This window comes from Drosophila willistoni, assembly GCF_018902025.1.
Source record: "Drosophila willistoni isolate 14030-0811.24 chromosome XR unlocalized genomic scaffold, UCI_dwil_1.1 Seg8, whole genome shotgun sequence".
Classification (NCBI taxonomy): Eukaryota; Metazoa; Arthropoda; class Insecta; order Diptera; family Drosophilidae; genus Drosophila; species Drosophila willistoni.
The window spans coordinates 2,711,771-2,733,024 of record NW_025814059.1 but is presented as its reverse complement, the minus strand read 5'-3'; the positions used below and the strand labels follow the sequence as shown (position 1 = coordinate 2,733,024).

At 35.2% G+C, this 21,254-nt stretch overlaps 2 protein-coding genes and 1 long non-coding RNA gene across 12 annotated transcripts; 1 reads left to right on the top strand and 2 right to left on the bottom strand.

Moving 5' to 3' along the window:
- Positions 1-2,751: 2,751 nt before the first annotated feature.
- LOC124460769 lies at positions 2,752-3,221 on the bottom strand. The gene is made up of 2 exons (XR_006954776.1): positions 3,124-3,221; positions 2,752-3,042 (listed from the first exon to the last, which is right to left on the bottom strand). It is a non-coding gene; the product is annotated as an uncharacterized LOC124460769 (long non-coding RNA).
- Positions 3,222-7,942: 4,721 nt separating this feature from the next.
- On the bottom strand, positions 7,943-8,835 carry LOC6645756 (signal recognition particle 9 kDa protein). Its single transcript, XM_002068602.4, has 2 exons — positions 8,631-8,835; positions 7,943-8,550 (listed from the first exon to the last, which is right to left on the bottom strand). The coding sequence occupies exons 1-2, from the start codon at positions 8,769-8,771 to the stop codon at positions 8,458-8,460; spliced, it is 234 nt and encodes a 77-aa protein (XP_002068638.1). The 5' UTR covers positions 8,772-8,835; the 3' UTR covers positions 7,943-8,457.
- A 686-nt stretch (positions 8,836-9,521) lies between these two features.
- Positions 9,522-20,587, top strand: LOC6645755 (JNK-interacting protein 3). 10 transcript variants are annotated; one of them, XR_002724216.2, is made up of 17 exons: positions 9,522-9,838; positions 11,941-11,961; positions 12,986-13,222; positions 13,295-13,450; positions 13,520-13,967; positions 14,183-14,287; positions 14,956-14,991; positions 15,634-15,651; positions 16,409-16,466; positions 16,532-16,710; positions 16,782-17,004; positions 17,075-18,781; positions 18,884-19,116; positions 19,181-19,378; positions 19,510-19,570; positions 19,765-19,843; positions 20,479-20,587. XR_002724216.2 is itself a non-coding variant. In XM_023177701.2 (16 exons), the coding sequence occupies exons 1-16, from the start codon at positions 9,740-9,742 to the stop codon at positions 20,480-20,482; spliced, it is 3,783 nt and encodes a 1,260-aa protein (XP_023033469.1). In that variant the 5' UTR covers positions 9,522-9,739; the 3' UTR covers positions 20,483-20,587. The 10 variants fall into 10 exon arrangements, 7 of the variants coding, with proteins under 7 accessions (XP_023033469.1, XP_023033466.1, XP_023033470.1 ...); XR_002724217.2 differs by lacking the exon at positions 11,941-11,961; XM_023177701.2 differs by lacking the exon at positions 19,765-19,843.
- The last annotated feature ends 667 nt before the right edge of the window (positions 20,588-21,254 follow it).

Here is a 21,254-nt window from a genome sequence, read left to right as displayed (position 1 = left end):
AGTTATAGAAATTATTAATATTTAAAATTTTCTCTTTAAACTTCGTGTAGTGATTACTTATACGCTATGTTGCCATAGAAATGAGATCAAAAAGGAAACGTTAACTTTCAATGTGATTCAAATATTATGGATATTATATATATCAAGTATAATAAGCTTTACATTGTTTTTAGCAATATTCGATTTTGACTTGAATCAGCAGATTAATTTCAAATTGAATTAGGCATCTTTGAAAATCAAGCATTTTATTCATATACAGTGGTCAGTAGGTTAGCCCTTTTTTTTAACTTTGAATTTGATTTTCTCGGCTCTCAAGAAATTTAATGAAGAAATTTTTTCAGTAATTTGTTGGTTATTGTATTTAGATGATGACCCGTAGTTATTGTTATGTCAGCTTTTGACGTTTTTTTTTACAGTTGCGTTTGAACGAAAAGCGCCTCCCAAATTCTGGTCAATAGTTTAGCCCGGTCTTTCCAAAATCTTTAATATTATAGTTAGACATGTGTATTCTTAGAAGAAGTTGTAGATCTAGGTAATCTAAAAATGTTCATTTTGGTCCCAGTATTTATTTTGGGGACCATCGAAATTTTGGGGTTTTGTATGTAATTCTTGAGGACTCTTGGTTTGACGCCGTTTTACGATACCAATTTAAACTAAAGTACTTTTAATCAAAGTATAAAAGTAAATTAAATTTCCCGTCAAATGATACATGTTTCATAAAAATCCGACAAAAATTAGAACGATTTCATCGCCCATACCTAAAAAAAGAACCAGGTAAGCAAAATTTCCCATACATGCGTGCAAAGAATGAGATGGAGGATGTGTGGGAAATTTTGCTTACCTAGTTTTTAAAACTGAGGGGCGTTGAATCATATCTAATTTTTGTCGGATTTTTATAAAACATGTATCAAGAATTTCATACCATGCATTGACCTAGGCGTATCTTACGATATTTTGGCAAAGATTCTTAGAGAAAGTTTCATACGAGTTATGAACATTTCACTCGACTCATCGCGATTGTCACGTATGTAAGCGATTTCCATTTGCAATTCCCACGTTCATTAATTAACCGACTTGCCACACACAGACCACATTCACACACACACACACTCACGCAATATAATAAATTGAGAAATCTAAGTAAATATCGTGGCAAAACATTTAGCAAAGTCAACAAGAAAAAAACCTTTAAACGAACAATGAGACAGCATCGCACTTATATTTATGTCCATTAAAAGGGAATTTCAATAAAATTTACGATATGGAATGGCAAAAATGTCACCAAAGTGGCGCCATCTATAAGTAGTATAAACATTGATTGATGTCAGTTAGGCGGGGAGGTAAAAGGAGAGGCAAGGAAAGCGAGTGCGGTGTTTTGACTACCTCAGTTACGCATTAAAAACGTTTTTTTTGTTTTTGTGCAAAACCAAAATACGAATAATTCGTAGATAAACAAATGATTGTACACCGAGAGACACCAGAGGAGTGGAGAGGAGATGAAGACGGAGATGGGTTGGGGTAGCGGACAAAATTGGTAAAAGTAAATATTATTTATTTTAGGTGGATGCCCGAAATGGGCAAAAGAAAAAGGGAAAAAAACAACCACAAAAACGTTTAATGGGCAAACACCTTTAACTAACAATAAAATTGAAGTAAAAACAGAGAAGAATAGAAGCTTAAATATAACGAAATTTCTATACTCTTCAAAAATGATTTGATCTTTAATATAAGCTGACTTTGAATCAATCTTAAATAGATAATAATAAGGTAAAGATGAAAAGTTTAACTCTGTCATTGTCAATCCTTTTCATGCGCTTCATTTATTTATAATTCTCAACTAGTTTAAGAGTGTAAATTCTGTTGATGGTGAATGGTTCCTAAATCCTTGATCACGTTTGCGTGCTGCCTGTGAAATACTAAATCGACATCGAGCCAAAATTTTTGATAGCAGAATGTTTTAACCCAAAATTATATTTATAGTCATTTTGTAAATGGAATATTTTTTTTGGTTCACTTTCGTATAGAGTAATTTGTTTTTTCAATTGCCCTATTTGAAAAAGGGGAAAGGTGAAGGGGGAATGGGTGGTGACTTAAATGATATATAATATTTAGTATGGATGGTAACGGAAATCTACTCTTGAACTAAATCGAAATCTTTTCGATTAGCTGCCGTTTAAATGTAGATTGCTAATAGATTATTTATTTTTTCGATTGGTTTTCCCTAGATTAGGCATTTTACAGCTACGTAGAAGGAATTTTGATTTATCAATTGGCAAACTTCTTCTCTTTGCTTTTGGCGTCCTCTAATCAAGATGGTATTAAGCTTTAATCATAGACGTTGATTTACCAGTCCAAAGCCTATAAATAATAAGCCCAGTAACAATAAAGAAATAAAATGAAAACAACAACAACAACAACAACAACAACTGGTCATATATTAGTAACAAATTTTTTATTATAACATCAACAAGCAAAAGCAAACCATCCAATGGTTGGGTTTGCTTATCGCATTTACTTTTGAAATTCTCATTCTAACTATGCTATTTTTGATTTGTTCATAGCGATAATGAGTGGGACGATCGATGGGTGAGAGAAGGGTAAAGGTGGGGAAAGGTGGGTCATACATACTACAAACCTAAACGTAGGTATGTATGTTCTATTTGTTAGATTATTATGACAAATCTTCGTGTATGCGAAGTTACTTCCGTATCTTTAAAATTGTTTTTCGTTATAGCTTGTAAAATGATTCAATTATAATGAAAATGGTATAGGTAAGCAATTTTTGTTTATTTTCTCACTCTTGTTTATAGACATTGTGTCACCACAATGATCACGATCCTAGTGATGATGATGATGATGATGATCCATTGATAAGTAATCGAAAAATGTGTAATACCCTTTCATTTGGTTTTATTTTCCTGAGACCCCATGAACGGCCATTGACGCAAAACATTTCTTCCGGTACGAATGGGTCATTCATACTGAATGAATGGTGAGTGGTTCAATTGATTGATTATTAATGAATGGGTCAATCATGAATTACTATGAATTAGACAAAGACATAATAAGCTCGAAACACGGCTATCGATGACTATCGATGATATCGATGTGGTCTTATCTTACCAATGAATTTGCAATTTAGTAAGTTCCAAATTTATAGTAAATTTGATATCAATGTTGAAATCAAAATTATTCGAAATTATAAATGACAAATAAATGCAAGTAAGTACTCATTCGGCATTAGACTTTGCCAACCCCTTGTGGCAATGACTTTAAGTAGTTGGGAATCACAAACTATTTAAGAGGGAAAAAAGAGATAGCTAATTGGGGCTGGGTAATTATTAAGATACCCTTATCCAATGCCTCTAGACTAACTCTAATTTTTAGATTAAATTACAAAGCTTCTACTTTGCTTAGATATTTTACATTCTTGTTCGATTTTCTCTGGGACTTTCGATTCTTGTCCTAATGAGTCATGATTCTATCTAAGACTAGCATTACTTAAGTTCATGAAATTGCCTAATAGGTTTTAAATATATTTATTTAAAGTTAGTCGTGAATCGGTGTTCAGGCCATTCTATAAGTATTTAATATTCTGTATCTGTATTTGCTTGCTTCAATGAGGCATTAGTCACAGATAAATACATATCATACATATATTTTTTGGCATATCATAAATCGGTCAATGCCTTGGATCAACAGCAAGCACAATAGCCCCTTTCCTGGCACTCCTCAACTCACCCGTTTTCAAAGAGAGTGAAATGTAAACCGCCTAAAAGCCCATTTTCCCCCTCCTCCATTCCATAACCAAGTTGTATGGATATTGACTCAAAACGGTAGCCGCTCAACAGTGGCTAAATGGTCATAATTAAACGTCGCTCGAACGATTTATTTGCATAACTTGGAGAAGTGAAGTGCGAGGTTAACTCCAAAGGCGGAATGCCGCTCTACGCCAACCAATCAACCCAACAACCAACCAACCAACCACTCAGAGTCACTTCTCTTCTCTTCTCACTCCTCTCTCTCACTTATCTCTCTTTCTCGCTCTCGTTGCCCTTAGTTATTGTATCTCTGATTCATATTGTACATGTATCTAGATTCTAGAAAATCCTCCACATGCGCCATTGCTGCACGTTGACAGCAAAAAATACAACAAATTGTCATATGACCGACCGATCGAGCAACAATAAGTATTAGTTTAAATTATGATGACTTATCAAAAGTAATTTATTATTATACTATACATAGGTAAATATTTTGCAGGGATTGTCGTTACGTATCTCTCACATTGGCCATGTTCCGTTTAATTGCATGCTAACTGTACTTAAATATCTTTATAATTGACGCCAGTCACCCACTCTGAAGAATGTCGTAAAACAAGAAATCGTATCGTATAAGGCGTAATACTAGTAGGTCTATTTGTGGAAGCCTTAAACACAAAATAAAAAAACCAAACCATCATAGAGAAAGAAAGAGAGAGAGAGAGAGAGAGAGTGAGAGAGAAGGAACCCCCAACACAAACCAAGCCCCGATTTCAGCCATTTGAAACCATCAATTCAACCCACCCGCAATAAAAAGTATTTATGTTATTTGTCAAGTTTATCGCCCCATGATGATGATGATGATGATGATGATGATGATGATGATGATGATGGGTAGAAAGAAGGAGGAAAGGCATGGCCATAGGGTACTAAATGAGTACGTGGGGCCAGTGGAAGGGGGGAGGGTCTAATTAAACCCTGAGCATTATCGTCTTGTAACAATCGAAAACGAATCGAATCGAACTATATACTTTGTAGTTGAAACGACATTACGTTTGCCTTTATTTGATTATTATTTCTAGGTTTTTTTTTTGTTCATTCCTTTTTCTTTTTGTTGACATTGTGTATAGGTTTTTTTTTTTATACTTTTTATTGAGGCTCATTTTCAAATACAGTAGCCCCAATATTATTATGATTATTATGATATATTGTATACCAAAACCCCAACTAGCTACCTACTGTTCAGATTGCGGCCCACTGATAGTTAATTTTTATTTGATTTCTATACAATTTATTTTCCTTTTTGATAACTGCAACTTGTGGCCAATGGACACATTGAATCAATCGCGCCTTCCTCCTATATACTTACTTATATTGGAAACTTATGAACCTAACATGAATAAGTCGTTCTTTTATTGCATGGTGCAGGTCCTGATAGATTTTGTCCATATACAGGGAATCGGTACAAAGAGAAGACTTGAAGAATCGTGGACTTATGAGCAGTGTGGGATTAGCTTTGTGGTAGGATAAGCAAATCCGACTGCCCGGGCTCCCCTTAGGGGAGGGGAACTATCGGAGCGGTGTTACAAGATTTTTGATCAATGAAATATTTTTTAATACAGTTCTAAGCAAAATGTGTAATTTAACAGAAATTTCATTTGCAAAATTCTGCAAATTCTTATAAACTATTAACTTGCCAAAATTCAACAGACTTTCAAAAGTGATATCTTATTTTAATGCTTTTGAACTAAATTTTGAGTTAAAAACTAAATCACGATAATCTTTTATAATTAAGTTATCTTTTCAAACAAAAGCAAAGTATTCCATTAAGCCTTTATTTCTTGAAGCTCTAATTTAGTACATTTTTTGAGTATTTGGAAAAATTAGACTAATGTCTTTCAATCTGTATTAAGTTCCAATTCCGTAAAGAATCAGAAATTAGAAATTGGCAAAGATACAGTCTGAAAAAAGGCACTATAACCAAAAATGTATGTTTCAAGAATTCCAACAAAACCATTTTCTTTGCAAAATGTTTTGATCTTCTAATTTCCATTACAATGTTTAAATTTCTTCTATTTTCAGTAAAAGGTTATTGAAATTTTCTATTTTTGTTATCCTTTTCATCCAATTTTAATTCTCAGATTCTTCTAAATATATTAAAGTCTCATAGAAAACAACCGCTCATCGATATATTTAAGCTGTTTAAGAAAGTCCTTTTCCTAAAATAAAAATATATACATAAATATCAATTATGTAGTTGATTAACTTGAAATTTGAATTACAATTGATTCGCCTATATCTAAGGCTGAGAAATGGGAAAACTTTGCCACCTTAAGTGCCTTGTAACTTGAAAAACGTTTAGGTAATTATTTTATAAATTTGTTGATGGATTTATCTGGGTTTAAACTGAAGTTTTTCAGTTCGTTTAGTTATTTTATAAATCTTTGACAGATTTTTCTCTGTTACTTGTTATTAGATTCATGCTAAAGGCAGGGAATATTGAAGGACATCTTTAAATTATCCTCATCTTTATTACAATTCCTTTAATTCAGTAAAAACTAAGCGTACACAATATATATACTTGTAATCTGAAGAGGATATAGATTTTATTTAAATTGAAAACATTTACTATAATATTTATCGCATGATTCTCGTTGTAAATTGGCCATAAAAAATCTCAATTGAAACATTCTAGTTTTGTTTCATAACATAATGTTATGTATTTCTGAATAGTATGACAAACTCCTCTCCTTAGATGTTTTTTTTTCTTTCTTTTTGTGTTTTTGGTCATTGAATGTTTGGGAGAAGATAAAGGGGCGTTGAAGCCGAGCCGCCTAAAGTGATTGTGATTGCATTGGCAATGCGCTAGGTAAATAGGCGAAATAACAACAACAACAACAACAACAGCAACTGGAAAAACTATAGGTATTCAAAAAGCACAAACATCCGATCATCTCAAAAACGACTCAACTCTCTTTCCATCATCAAACACACACACACATACACGCAAGCACACATCAAACAGAAGCTAAATGAGCTTGTCGGACCGGAAACAACTTATGGAACGGCGGTGCCTAATCAAAGCGATAGAGAGGAGACTTCTGGTTGAGCTGTAACTGTAGGGCTCCTATGGACGGTCGTTTGGTCTTTTGGGCGGGGCTGATCAAAAGGTTCCGCGCACGAATGTTCCACGCGCAACGCTGTTGTCATTCTCTTTGGGTCAAACAAACTCTCAGCTCAGTCTAAAGGAGGATGGTGATGATGATGATGATGATGGCTTAATCCAAAGTGGCTACTGAGTTGCTGCACAGGTAGAAGTGCTGGCTGCTGCATTCTATGCCAAGTGCAAACACTTTTTGCTTTCAGTCTCTCTCTCTCTCTCCATCTCCCTTAGGTAAAATCTCACTATCTCTCTTGTGGTCAACAAATACTTAGGCTACCGATGATGATCAACTCGCATCCATCCATCCAACCATCCATCCATCCGACTATCCGTCTGTCCATCGAAAAAAAAAAAATATCTCCTGAGTGTGTGAGCCAAGTGAGTGCCTCCTCCCAATATGCAAATAATCAAATATTTGCTCTCGGATTACTTATTAAGTGAGCAGCATCTCCGCATCTTCGCACATATCTCAGCAGTAGCCAGCAACAGCAGCGATTCCCATCATCATCATCATCATCGCCGTCATCATCATCAGGTGTTCCTCTTCATCATTTTTCGTTTACTTTGGATGTTTAATCGCTTTAATGGCTAGACAATTAACAATTTTCTCAATACATAAAAGTATAATAAAAAAAAAAACCTCACACTCTCAAGAATATAAACGCATTTGGCTTGCTATTAACCAAATTGAAAATAATTCAAAAACCAAAATTTTCTAAAATTATGAAAAATTGTTCAAATAGCTATTTAAATTAGTTTCTGATAAACTAACTAACTAAATAACTAACATTAATTAATGAATTTGCAAATAATAAGGCATTTATGTCAAAATTATATTGAATTTCCTAAAAAAAAAAAAAGGTTTTGTTTGTGAAAATATTTTGCCATTTTAATTGTAAATTGATTATTTTTATATTCTTTAGCCAAGATTCAAAGATCAAATTATACGCAAACCCCTTTCGAACGAACATTTTTGACATCTCTTTTAGAATGTATGTATATGTATATAAAATGCATATTTCCTTATAAACACCCTTCTTTAATCAATTTCGTTTAAAGCATTTCATGGAAATGTATGTAATGGCATTCACATCTGACCATTTTTACATTTTTAATAGTAAATAAATACAATTAATTATATAAGAAAAAAAAAATGTTAAAAAACCATTATTCCTTTATGTTGTTTTTTTCTGTTCCTTCTTTTCTCTTTTGTTTTGTTTTTGTTTACTCTCAAGTGTGTACAGAGCTAACATTTATAAAATGTTATTTAAACAAGGAAAATCTACTCGGTTATACCACACTTGGAGCATTTATCTTACTTATTAACTAAAATCAATTGCAGGTGAAGACGATCTGGATCTGGATTATTGGGCGGGGGGAAACGGCAACGGGAGGGAGCTGGAGGTGTGTATGGCTCTCTATGTGGTCAGGCCAGCAAAAGCAGCGGCAGCAACAACAACATGCACTGGGTTGCTGGCGTGGCCAAAAGTCGGCTGTTGTCGTTGTGTTGTTGTTTTTTTTGTTTGTTCGAGTTTATTCCTTGGAAGCCATATGCCCCACCAGATTACTGGTCATTTTCTCAATTTTCTTCAGATCGGGCATATTTTCAGCTTTGTATTGAACGCACTGCAAATGCAAATAGAATAAAGATGAATTTCGAATATGTATATAATTTTGAAAAGTTGAGCATGCGAATTGTTTTTTACCTTTACATTGTCCGTCATTTTGAGGAGTATGTGACCCTTGGAATGGACATATTTCATTGTATAACGGCAGTTCTGTGGATTCGCCATATACATATTCTCGGCTGCAATTTCGAAATCTTCCCAATTTTTGACAAAAACCATTTTTAATGAATTTTATATTTTGTCTAGAAAAACAAAAACAGCGTGAACAATGGCGTTGCCGGACTGATACAAACCGATGAAATGTGCAAATTGGCATCACCATCTAACAATACCCCCTATTTCTGTTATCGATACATTAGCACTATTTTTTTTGTCTATCGGCATATCAACCCCTATTTATAGATAATTGTCACACAGTGCTCCGTCTCTTTCGCGCTCGCATCATTCGCTGGCAAAATGCAATATTTATAGCTAAAATGTGTTAAATACGCAAAATTCTATTAATAAAATTGTTTTTAAAATATGCCTAACAAACATCATCAGCTGTGGGCAAAGCAACCCATGTGAAACAAGTGAAAATTCAGGTTGGAAAAAAACCATGAAATCTAGTCAAAATCATGACAGTAGTGGAAGGGAGCAGAAGCAAAGTGAAGGCAAACGTAAATTGAGAGAGAAATAAAACACAAACAACAACGACACCAGCAAATAGAAAAATAAATGGGGAAAAAGTGACACGCAGAAACTAAAATAAAAATAAATTCAAATAATATACAAAACATATATTCGCGACGGCGCTACAACAAAAAGAAGAGAGACATCAGCAAATATAATAAAAACAAAACGGCAAATTGCAAGTTGAAGTGTAGTATATATGAGTGTGCGTGCGCGTGTGTGTGTGTGCGCGGGAGTGAGTGAGTGGGTGTAGGCAACACACACACACACACATACAGTAACTGTCATTGTTGTGTTGTTGCTGTTTGTTGTTGGTGGTGGCGGTGGTGCTGGTGCTGGGGTTGCCTTTGCTGCATGCATAACGGTTAACGCGTGACGTTATAAACCTCCTTCCATCCCCCCTCCGACAAAGCAACAAACACTTGCTCCACGCTCTCTTCATTCAATGAAAATTTGCTTGAAATAGACCGAGAGAAAGACAGAGACATAGAGACACCGAAAGAGAAAGCAACATCATGATGGATGACGATGATTCAATGCTCAATAATGGACCACAGCCTGGTGTTGAGACGGTCTACGGCACCGAGGATAACAATATGGTCATGTCAGAGAAGGTAAATACTCTATTCATTAAATTGATAATAACCATATACCACATACATACATATATTTAAATTTAAATCATAAGGCATGTATGTGTGTGTTTAACAAATACAAACAACGTTAAAAAGGGTCGTCCAGAGTAACCAAAAGAAAAAAACATCAAAATTTCAAAACAAAAGCTAAACTTCAAAACAAAATATTAAGAATTGACTTGGCCATTTTTGAGTTTATATCAGAAAATGCAAAATTTGTAACCTATCTTCTCTTTAAAATGTTTCACTTTGTTAACTCTCTCTTGAGGAAATCAGCAACAATACTTGGCCCCTTCAGGCGAAACACTATCACTATCACTTAGTTATTTTGGTATAAACTATTAATATCTAATGCCACTTGCCACTCCTGTATAAGATTTCCTGTTTGCTATTAATATCCCTTTAAAAAAATGCAAATTTTCTTTTGTAGTATATTTTTTGGTTTATCAAGACACAGAGCTATTTAAGATATTTAGATGTTAAACTTGCAGAAATTCTGTCATTACTTTTTAACCACCCAACCCTCACTACCACTTCCAACTATTTTCGTAAGGAACCATAAAAAGTCATCAACCGGAAATGCTACAATCGCTAAAAACTGTTGGGGGCTATCTCTGCTTATGCTCTATCTCTCTCCTTCTCTATATTTATCTCTCTCTTACAATTTGTCACTGTTTGCTCTGCATATATGGGTACATTGTGTTCTTTTAATTATGTAAAAACTCATAAAAACAGCTCTTCATTATTTATCAGCTGATATGACCCAAGTAACAAAACTACCCACCCCTCGTCCTTCTTCCTCCTATAGCAAAAAGCGAGAAGTTAGTTTCGTCTGGTCATTGACATTCCCAAAAAAAAAAAAAAAACACAAAACGGAAGGCAAGAATACGAGCCAACAAGGCAGAAATCAATAAAGTTTCTGACCAAATTGTCGAACGACCTCACGCAATCTCTTTATAACGATTTTTTTTTATATGTATATTTTGTTTTTAACCCAAATCCCAAACACAATTTCTGATTGATTTTGCACTTTATCAGCTTCACGCGGTTGAATTAGGGTAGAGTGTTGTTGGGGTTTGGGGTGGGGTCGGGGTGGGGTGGTCTATGCAAATTTACAGTTAAGTTCTTGTTACCCTCTGTAATGAGCTCATCAAACGCGGTAGAGAGAGAGCGATAAGAATTCCCCTGCCCTCCCACCATTCACTACTCTCTCTCTCTATCAAACGCACGTGTCGTTTTTGCTCTCTTCCTCCTCTTGATAAGCTGCTGCTACTTACTACTTACTACCTGTTAATTGAGTAATGAGTTCATACACAAAACGCCTACTCCACAAGACATGTGTGTGTTTTCAGCTGTAAACTTGTTTTCTTGCCATACATCTAGAGTTGTTGGCCTTTTATGGTATGGTTTAACCTTCATTTAAAATCAAGTTATTATGCTGAGCAGAGCTGGAGCGAATTGAGGGGGTCTGTAGCTACATTTTTATAAGAAATCTTATAAATTGTTTTGATTCTGTAAACTTTCTGAAACAAAACCAGACCAAAACAATGTAAAATTTTTTATTCGGTCATCTTTAGGATTGCATATTTTGTTAGCCCATCTCTTCAGTATCTCATTTAAAAGGGGAATTCATTTTCATTTCTAAATGTATATTGGTAGTATACAAAAATAGGTAAGAGCCTAGATGACCACATCTATTGGGTTCATCATCTTGATCAGATAATTAACAAATTACTCGAAACATTTGTGGGAATCGAGAAAATCAGAGCTAAACATCCTGAATTCGTGGTCCGACCAATGTACATAGATTAACTATCAAGACTGTAGAATAGTTGAAACTTTAACTGATAATATACATGCATAGTTTATATATCTATCGTACAAGGCTTCAGTCGAATTATCATTACTAATCTAATCAGCAAAAAAAAAAAAATATTAATCATGCTTTTTTGTTTATCTTATATTTGTAATTTAATTTTTGTACATACATTTTTTTATTTAAATTTTGTTTAAAATTTGATTCTTGATTTTTGGTTTTTATGTGTCCAATTTTTCCTTTCTTTTTTTTCTTTCTCTTTCAGAATGAACAGGTTGTCAGCATTGTGAGTTTTCCTTCTCTCTCTCTCTCTCTCTATCGTTTGTTGTGGTGGTTTTCCCTGCACTTTTTCCATTTTATATTTCCTTTTTGTTTGTTTTCTGTGTTTATATATAGTTAATCATTTTATATGCTGCTTTGCCACACACTCTACTATATGATTTAATTTGATACGCTCTGCACTTGCTGTTTTTTATTATTATTAACTTTAATTTTATGTGTGTGTGTGTGTGTGTTGTTTTTTGCTTTCTACTAATCAAATTTTGCACTGCCAAACAAAAACGAAAGAAAAACCGGGAAAAAAAAAAAGATTTTCAACTTTGACCTTTTTTTTAGCTTAGCTTTCCACACTTAACTCAGACCAGACCCTTAGTATGTGTGTCTATCTAACTTTCTTGACATCTTTCCCATCCATGTATGTATGTGTAAGTGTGTGTGTGCACGACACGCATGACTCGACATCAACCAAAAGAGCAATTTTGGGTCTAAAATCTGTTACTAATTCGCATTCACATGGTTAAATATGTATGTTAGTAAACAAAATGTTTTTTGTTTCATATTTATGAATCACAAATTGTGTTAATGATTAGTTTAGGGAGCAACCCTTATCGTCTTCAGATTACAAGAGAAGATGAACGAAATTGAAGGCTTAATTTTAAAAATCATAAAATATGGACCAAATTACTATTAGTAGAGTCAAGAAGTATTAACCTGGTAACCTCTGGTACATTGGTCCTTAAAAGGGGATAAGAGTTTAGAGCAATCGAAGTTTGAATTAATTTTACTGTAGAGAGAGTCTGTTATTTTGAGTGACAAGTGGCGAGTTAATAGTTTATACATATATTTTTAACGTGTTGTACGTGCATTAAAAGATTTTTGTTGGTCTACTAACATAAAAGCACCACAAGAGCACCTACCTCTCAATGTTTTTCACTTTTCCTATCTCACGTTCTCTCTCTCTCTCTCTCTCCCTCTCTGTCTTTTGCTGTCTACGCTTTTACTTTGATGGATAAATTCCATTCAAAATCTAGGTTCAACAATTGGCTGGTAGCATTTATCAGGAATTTGAACGCATGATCAATCGTTATGATGAGGATGTGGTGAAAAATCTGATGCCATTGCTGGTGAACGTGCTGGAGTGTCTGGATGCTTCCTATCGCATCAATCAAGAGCAGGATGTCGAAGTGGAATTGCTACGGGAGGACAATGAACAACTGGTCACACAATATGAGAGGGAGAAAAGTGCACGTAAACAGTCCGAACAGAAGGTGAATTTCCATTCCTAACTCACACGAAAAAATTGAATCTAATTGTATCTCTCTCTCTGTCTCGTTATTTAGCTGCTGGAGGCGGAGGATTTGGCCGAACAGGAAAACAAAGAGTTGGCCAATCGTCTGGAATCATTGGAGAGCATAGTGCGTATGCTAGAACTGAAGCATAAGAATAGTTTAGAGCATGCCAGCCGTTTGGAGGAGAGAGAGGCTGACCTGAAAAAGGTGAGTGGCAGCCCCGTCAGCCGTGAAAGATGAAGCTTATTAACATTTAACATTATTTCGACTATGCAGGAGTACAACAAATTGCACGAGAGGTATACGGAACTCTTCAAAAATCATGTTGATTATATGGAACGAACCAAAATGCTAATGGGTTCCACACACTCACAAATGAGCACAGCCTCTGATCGCATGGAAGTCAGTCGAGCTCGCCTTAATCCGGTGGCACGTAGTTCAGGTCCCGTTTCGTATGGCTTTGCTTCGCTAGAGAACTCTGTGATGTTGGATACGGAAACCATTTGCAGTGTTGGTAGTCAATCGGACGATGATTCAGGGCCGCCATCGTTGCAAAATGAGTTGGATCAACTGCAGGCGACTGCTGGTGGTAGCCGAGATGGTCTAACAATTGAACGTGGAGCAGCCACCGATGCACTACAGCAACAACATCAGGCCACTTCGCCAAACAGTCCGCTCAATGATGATGACAGTAGTCCCATTGTGCCAAATGTACCCGCAAATGGTAAGCAGAAGAATATCATCCATTCTTATTTTCATCCTGCCCGCCACACATCCATTTTAGTTAAACCTGATATCCACTTTTTAGTTGCACTTTACTAATCTCAATCTCTAATCTCTCTCTCTCTCTCTTTACTTCCCCCCTTTTTTTTTTTTGGTTATGCTCTTGCGTGTGTGCTAACTCTAATACTAAAAATCAAATCACCTGTCTTGTACCAGTTGGTCGTTCCACTACCAAAAAGGAGCAACGCACGGATAATAATCTATACCAAGAGTTATCCTTCCAGGATAACGAAGAAAGCGAAGAGAATGAGATTGTAACAGGTATGAAAAACAAGATCGAATTTACCTCCCGTACCTTTCGAATACATATAGACATATATGTTATGTACATAGACATATGCATATCTATATATATATATATATTCTGAGACTTTCTTAAATCAAATTCAAAAAGGATTTCTATTTCAAATCTCTATTACTTATTTAGTTTACTAATATCAAGAACTATAAGTCGAATCGAGGATTGACTCCTTTAAATAAACTATTACTAAAGATGTCTACTTCTAGGAATCTATCTATTAATTTCTTGAAGTAAATCAGACTCCTTTAGAGTCCATATTAGCTGTCTCTTTCATTTTCGCTTAAACCAGTGAGAAAGAGATAGAAAATATTAAGTGAATTCAATTTAACTTAACAAAAAATTATTCATTATATTCATTCGAATATATTGCCAATTTGATTTAAGAATATATATATATATATATATAAATATGTGTCTGTAATATCGAGCTGTAATTAAATGCTGATACATGTTTATGTTCTTCTTTTTATCAATTAATATATTCCGAAAATGCACAAAAACCAACAAACAAAAAAATAATATCAAAACAAAATTGATACGAAAAAATGTGCCATGTTGTCCTTCTTCCTTGCCCGCGCTTGACATATACCACGATTATATATATATTGCTGCCCCTCCTCCCTAACAGGCAGTTGGGTACATCCCGGAGAATATGCATCCTCAGGTAGGTACCAATCTCAAGATCAAGAACAAGATCTAGAACAAGATCTAGAACAAGATCAAGATCAAGATGATCAAGATGATCAAGATCAAGATGATCAAGATCAATATGATCAAGATCAAGATAATCAAGATCAAGATGATCAAGATCAAGATGATCAAGATCAAGATCAAGAACAAGATCAAGAACAAGAACAACAAGTTTCACCACAACCTCAACCACCTCAAGCACCACCAACAACACCATATAATTCCTTCATATATGGCTTCATCTATATAACCTGTAAATACATCAAATATCATGCGAGCATCGATCTTGATCTCGATTTCTAAACTAAATTTGTTAGTCCTCCCCCTTCTATACATATATATATTTGTGATATATTGGATATGATGTTTATTCCTGTTCTCGAAGTGAATTCTATATTTATGTTTAGAACAATTTAAAAATTTAATGTTAATAAAATACCAAATAGTTGACAAAAATTTGACCTCTAATGAAATGTTCTCTTTTCTTATGCCAACCTCTTTTTTTTTTCGAAAATCGAAAAAAAAAAACACAAAAAAAATATATTTTTTGCATATATGTATACAAACTACAACAACAACCAACATTCAAAATAAAATTGTATTATCAATTGTGAAGCTAATGACAACTATTTTGGTAAGTGTCCGATGAAGATTATGATGTAGTAGTAGTTATTTATCCTATGTAAGTAGTGACTATCTTCTTCTTTCTCGCCCGATCGCCCACCCACCTTACTTGTCTAGTTTCTCTTTGGTTTTAGAAACTTAGTTTGTCTAATTAGACTTTTATCATTTAGATAGAAGTGATTTTTGTTTATTTGGATTTCTTTTTGGTGTTTGATAACCTTTTCTCTGATATTCATTCTTCTTGGTTTTAGGGTTTCATTTATTTTTTGGTTTGGCTGGAAATTGGAAATATGTTTTATTAGTATTTAAACATTACAATTTATATTCCCTCCCCCCCACATATCATACATAATGGAAATTGTTGGATAAAATTATTATATTTGGGTTTCTGTTATATAAACTTTCTTTAATTTTGATAATTTGATTTGTATTCATTAGGCAATTTGTTAACTCAAATATTATATTAATAGTATTGGTTCTTATGATCATCTAAAATCATTGGGTGCAGGTCAATTGTTTTTTTTCTTAAATTTCTCTCAAATTATTCTTGTAGATTTCGACAATTTTTGATTTTTTTTGTAATTAAATTTTATTCACACGTTTTTGTATAAACTTTTCATTACGTTTCTCATTGCATTTTATCATTGATACACTTGCATTCTAAAGACCGTTTGCTTGTAAGTCTTTTGTCCACGAATTGTTTAACAATTTATGTAAGTCATCAATAATAATGTTTGTGTTCATTTTGGATTTTGAAATTTTTGCAGGCATGGGCAAAGAGGTGGAGAATCTAATAATGGAAAATAATGAACTATTGGCAACCAAGTAAGTTTGTTAAAGAATATTTTATTGTTTACGCCACTTTAATTGTCAATATTATATTTTTTTAGGAATGCCTTGAACATTGTCAAAGATGATTTGATAGTGAAAGTGGATGAGCTCACTGGGGAGATAGAAATCGTTCGTGAGGAGCTTAATGCCATGCAACAGTCGAGGACCAAATTGAGGCAACGCATTAGTGAGCTAGAAGATGAGCTAAAGAAGGTCAAGGAGCAGGTGAAACAGCAAAGTAAGTTTGAAATTCCTTTTGGGATGTTCGTCGCTTGAATAATTCAAAAACCAATATATTATCCATTACAGACTCTGAGCAGGAGGAAAATGATGTGCCCTTGGCTCAGCGTAAACGTTTCACTCGTGTTGAGATGGCAATGGTGCTAATGGAACGTAATCAATATAAGGAGAGGCTAATGGAGCTCCAAGAGGCAGTGCGTCTAACGGAGATCCTAAGAGCTTCACGCACTGTAGATAATTTGGATAAGAAATCGAAGCAAAGCATTTGGAAATATTTTAGTAATCTTTTTACGTAAGTTTTAAATGATCCTAATCATCTCTAAATTCATTTCTGAATTTAATTGTTTGTTTCATCATTTTAGCCCCTCCAATCGTCCAACGGAACGTGTAGCCGATGGACTAGGAGGGGGGCCTATGTTTCGTCACACCGGCGGAGGAAGCCCTAGCCACAGCCATGGATCCCCCAGCCGAGGTGGGGGAGGAGGTGGAGGAAGTGGCGACAATCGCCTTGCCCTAACTGCTGGATCACATCCACCACCACATCCAGCCAGTGCGGGATTAGCAAATGCTTTAATAGCAGCCAAAGATTATGCCGAAGAGGGCAGCTCGGAGAGAATAAATGCGCGTCGTCGTGAACAATATCGTCAGTTGAGAGCGCACGTTCAGAAGGAAGATGGCCGCCTGCATGCCTATGGATGGAGCCTGCCCATCAATAGCAAGACAGGAGGAGTTGGCAATAATCAGGACAACAATCAATCGAATCCCATTCGACATTCAGCTGGAGGTGTTCCAGTGCCCGTGTATTGCAATCCCCTTGCTGAGGCTTCACCGCACATGAAAGTGTTTTGTGCCGCTGGCGTTAATCTTCAAGGGGGCTTCACCAAAGATGGTCAATCATTGATACCTGATAGTTCACCTTACGCTCCCAAATCCACGCTTAAGATAGCTGAAATCACCAGCCCCACGGCCGATAAGAGTGTCGAGGCGCTGGATAGACAAATGGCGCGGGCCAGTTTAGAATGCCTCGAACCCGAGACACAATTGAGTTCATTCGTTTGGATCTGTACGAGCACCCATGCTGCCAGTACGGTCAGTGTTGTGGATGCCAATCAATCGGCAACTGTTCTCGATGCATTTCCAATTTGTTCATCGCATTTGCTCTGCATAGCCTCGGTACAGGGGGCCATGGAGACGGATTATGCTTTGCTCGAGCAGAGCGAGGTGATCAAAGCGGGTGAAATGCTTCAAAGACCCGGCGAGGGATCAGAGCTTCTTGGCAAAGTTGAATTTGTGAGAGTGAAACCCAAATTGAAGACAGATGACGATGAAATTGTGCAAGATCAAAATAGCAATAGCCAAGAAGAAGAGCAAGCTAAGGAGGCGAATGAGCAGATGCCAACGATTGGCGATTCGCAAGAACCATTGGGTAATGTGGAGGCCATTAAAATACGTCAGGCTCTACCTGGAGGGCCACAACGTTTATCCACCACAAATGGCAATCAGCAGCAGATGACCAACAACAACAATCAGATAACATCTGCCACAGCCACAATTAACAACTCCACAACTAACACGACCACCAACTCCTTTACTTCTGCCATCAATCCGATACTCGATACAAAAGATCGTGATGAACCTGTGATGTCATCGGTGGGACCGACAATGTGGTTAGGTGCCCAAGATGGTTGGCTTTATGTGCACAGCAGTGTGGGGCAATGGCATCAATGTTTGCATCGCTGCCTCCTGCCTGATGCCGTCCTAGCGATTGTCCATGTTGAGTCGCGGGTTGTCGTTGCACTGGCCAATGCCCAATTGGCTGTGTTCCGCCGCCAAACAGATGGCCAATGGGATCTGAATAGTTATCATCTGGTTACGCTCGGTGATCGCAATCATTCGATACGTTGCCTCTGTGTGGCCGGAGAACGCATTTGGGCAGCGCATCGCAACAAGATCTTCATTGTGGATCCCATATCTCTCAATATTGTGCACTCGCTGGATGCGCATCCGCGCAAAGAGAGTCAAGTGCGTCAAATGGCAGCCACTGGCGCTGGGGTATGGGTATCAATACGGTAAGAGATTCCAATAGAAATGCCAATATTCCCCTAATTTGGTATCTCTATGTATCTTCTAAGGAAAATCAATTAATAATATTCTGTCTCTCTCTCTCTCAGTTTGGACTCGACTTTGCGTCTTTATAATACGCATACATTTGAGCACAAGCAGGATGTGGATATTGAGCCATATGTATCAAAAATGCTTGGTACTGGCAAATTGGGCTTTAGTTTTGTACGCATCACAGCATTAATGGTGTCCTGCAATCGCCTATGGATTGGCACTAGCAACGGTGTAATTATATCAGTGCCATTGGCCGAAAATCTTCATCAGAAACCATCATCGGCATCGGGTGAGTGTAGTGGGACTTTACATTTAATTCTCTTCAACTTTACATAATTCTCTTCATTTTTCAGCCGATCCTCATGGTCAGATGCCTTTGTGTTGTATGGCAAATGCTCAATTATCGTTTCATGGTCATCGTGATGCTGTTAAATTCTTTGTCTCTGTACCAATGCTCCAGCAACCGAGTGCCGAGGCATTAACTTTCACCAACAAACGACCCGATATGCTAGTTATGTGCGGCGGTGAGGGTTATATCGATTTTCGCATTAGTAAGTGTCCAAATACAAAAGGATTAGGCTGCGACAATTGCGTATAAATTGATTATAGTTTAAATTAAGAGAGAAAGGTGTACATTTTTGCAGTAATTACTTTCATTATTTACCATTATCCATTCTCACAGGACATGATAAATTCGATGCTAGTGATAATGCTGCTCATTTGATAGTTTGGAAAGTCGATACGTAAGCCTTTGATATATTATTTTGCTTATTTTGATTTTTTTTGTTTCTGTTTCTATTTTGATTTAAAAAAAAAAAAATATGCTTTTGTCTCTTGAGTTTTGTTTTTGCCACCTTTATTTTGTTTTTGTTTATTTTATTTTACTTTGATTTAATTGCATAACTCTCTTCTTATTTTATTTATATCGTTCCGTTAGTACCTTCAATTTGTAGAAGATCTTCGCATACGGATTGCAGACGCTGATAAGAAATTCAGTCTCCCCCTCTCCTTCTAAGGTTTTAAATCAACTTTATTTTGGTTTAATTGTATTCTTTTTTCACAAATTCGTTATGCACTCTCCAACTCTCCTTTCACATAAAAAAACACACACAAACACACACACCCACACCCAACACACAGGTCAAAGAAAAGGCCATGTAATTGTCCAGTCCTTGTCCCACAGTTTCTATATTCTCGTTTTTATTCCTATTTCTTGGTGTATTTGTCCTGCAACAATTGAAATGGCCGCGGTGGTTCAGCTTTTGTATATATCAATTTATATATACCCATATATATATATATACCTATATTTATTTAGTTGGTGTCAAACTTGAACAAAAATTTAACAAAAATGTATTAATTTTTCTTTGGTTTTTATCTTAATCTTTTGTAATACAAAAAATGGCTTCTTCTATTCAAACTACCAAACAGAATGGTGCACTTAAGCAACAAGAAAATAATCAAAACTAATGATTTTTGAAATCCTTGATATAACTATAAAGAAGTAACAAATGGTTATATCTCGGATTATCCAGTTTTCTTTTTGTAGCATTGTCTAACTGTAAATGTAAACTACTTTTTTTTGTTTCCAATCGAGGTAAAGGCATTAACATTAATATTTGTGGACTTTGTCTCGTTTTCTATATTTCAGATGACAATGACATGGAGAACAGTATTCAACTGGAACCAAATCAAACAATTGAAAATCGAGGCGATAAAAGTTATTTGATTGTGTGGCATGTTAGTCAACGTTAATTCTACTAATAATGAAATACCTTAAATACACCAATTTTATTTATGTATATATATATATACAACATATATATATATATATATATATATATATTTATAACAATACCTAAATTAAGCAAAAGATCCATATTTATAAACAACTTAACAAAGCTGGAGGAAATAATTAATACCTTAAATTTAGTATGAGTTCCAATATGTTTGTTTATTTGAACGTAAAGAAAAGTAATAACCTTACCATACACAAATGCTTCAGTGATAGGCCAGCTTAAAATATATACTATATACACACACAAAACAACACATGCATATATATATATATATACACATATATATATATATATATAAAAATACAAAAAAAATATTACCTTTTTGTTAAATTAATTTCGTATGTGGTGATTTATTGTGACAGCAATATGTAGTAAAATTTCATGTAATTGTTTTAACTATCGAGCAATTTATCATTTAATTTATTTGTTACATAATTTTATACCAAACACACAAAGGAAAACAAGAAACCAACAAATCTTTAGTTAACTAATTCAAATGAATTGTTGTTTATGTATATTATAAGTTTTATGTTTAATAATAACATTTATGACACTCAAGTGACCAAATTTTTTTCGCTTTGTCCATTTATTTTTATGTTGGATATTTAGTTTTATGATAATTTAAATA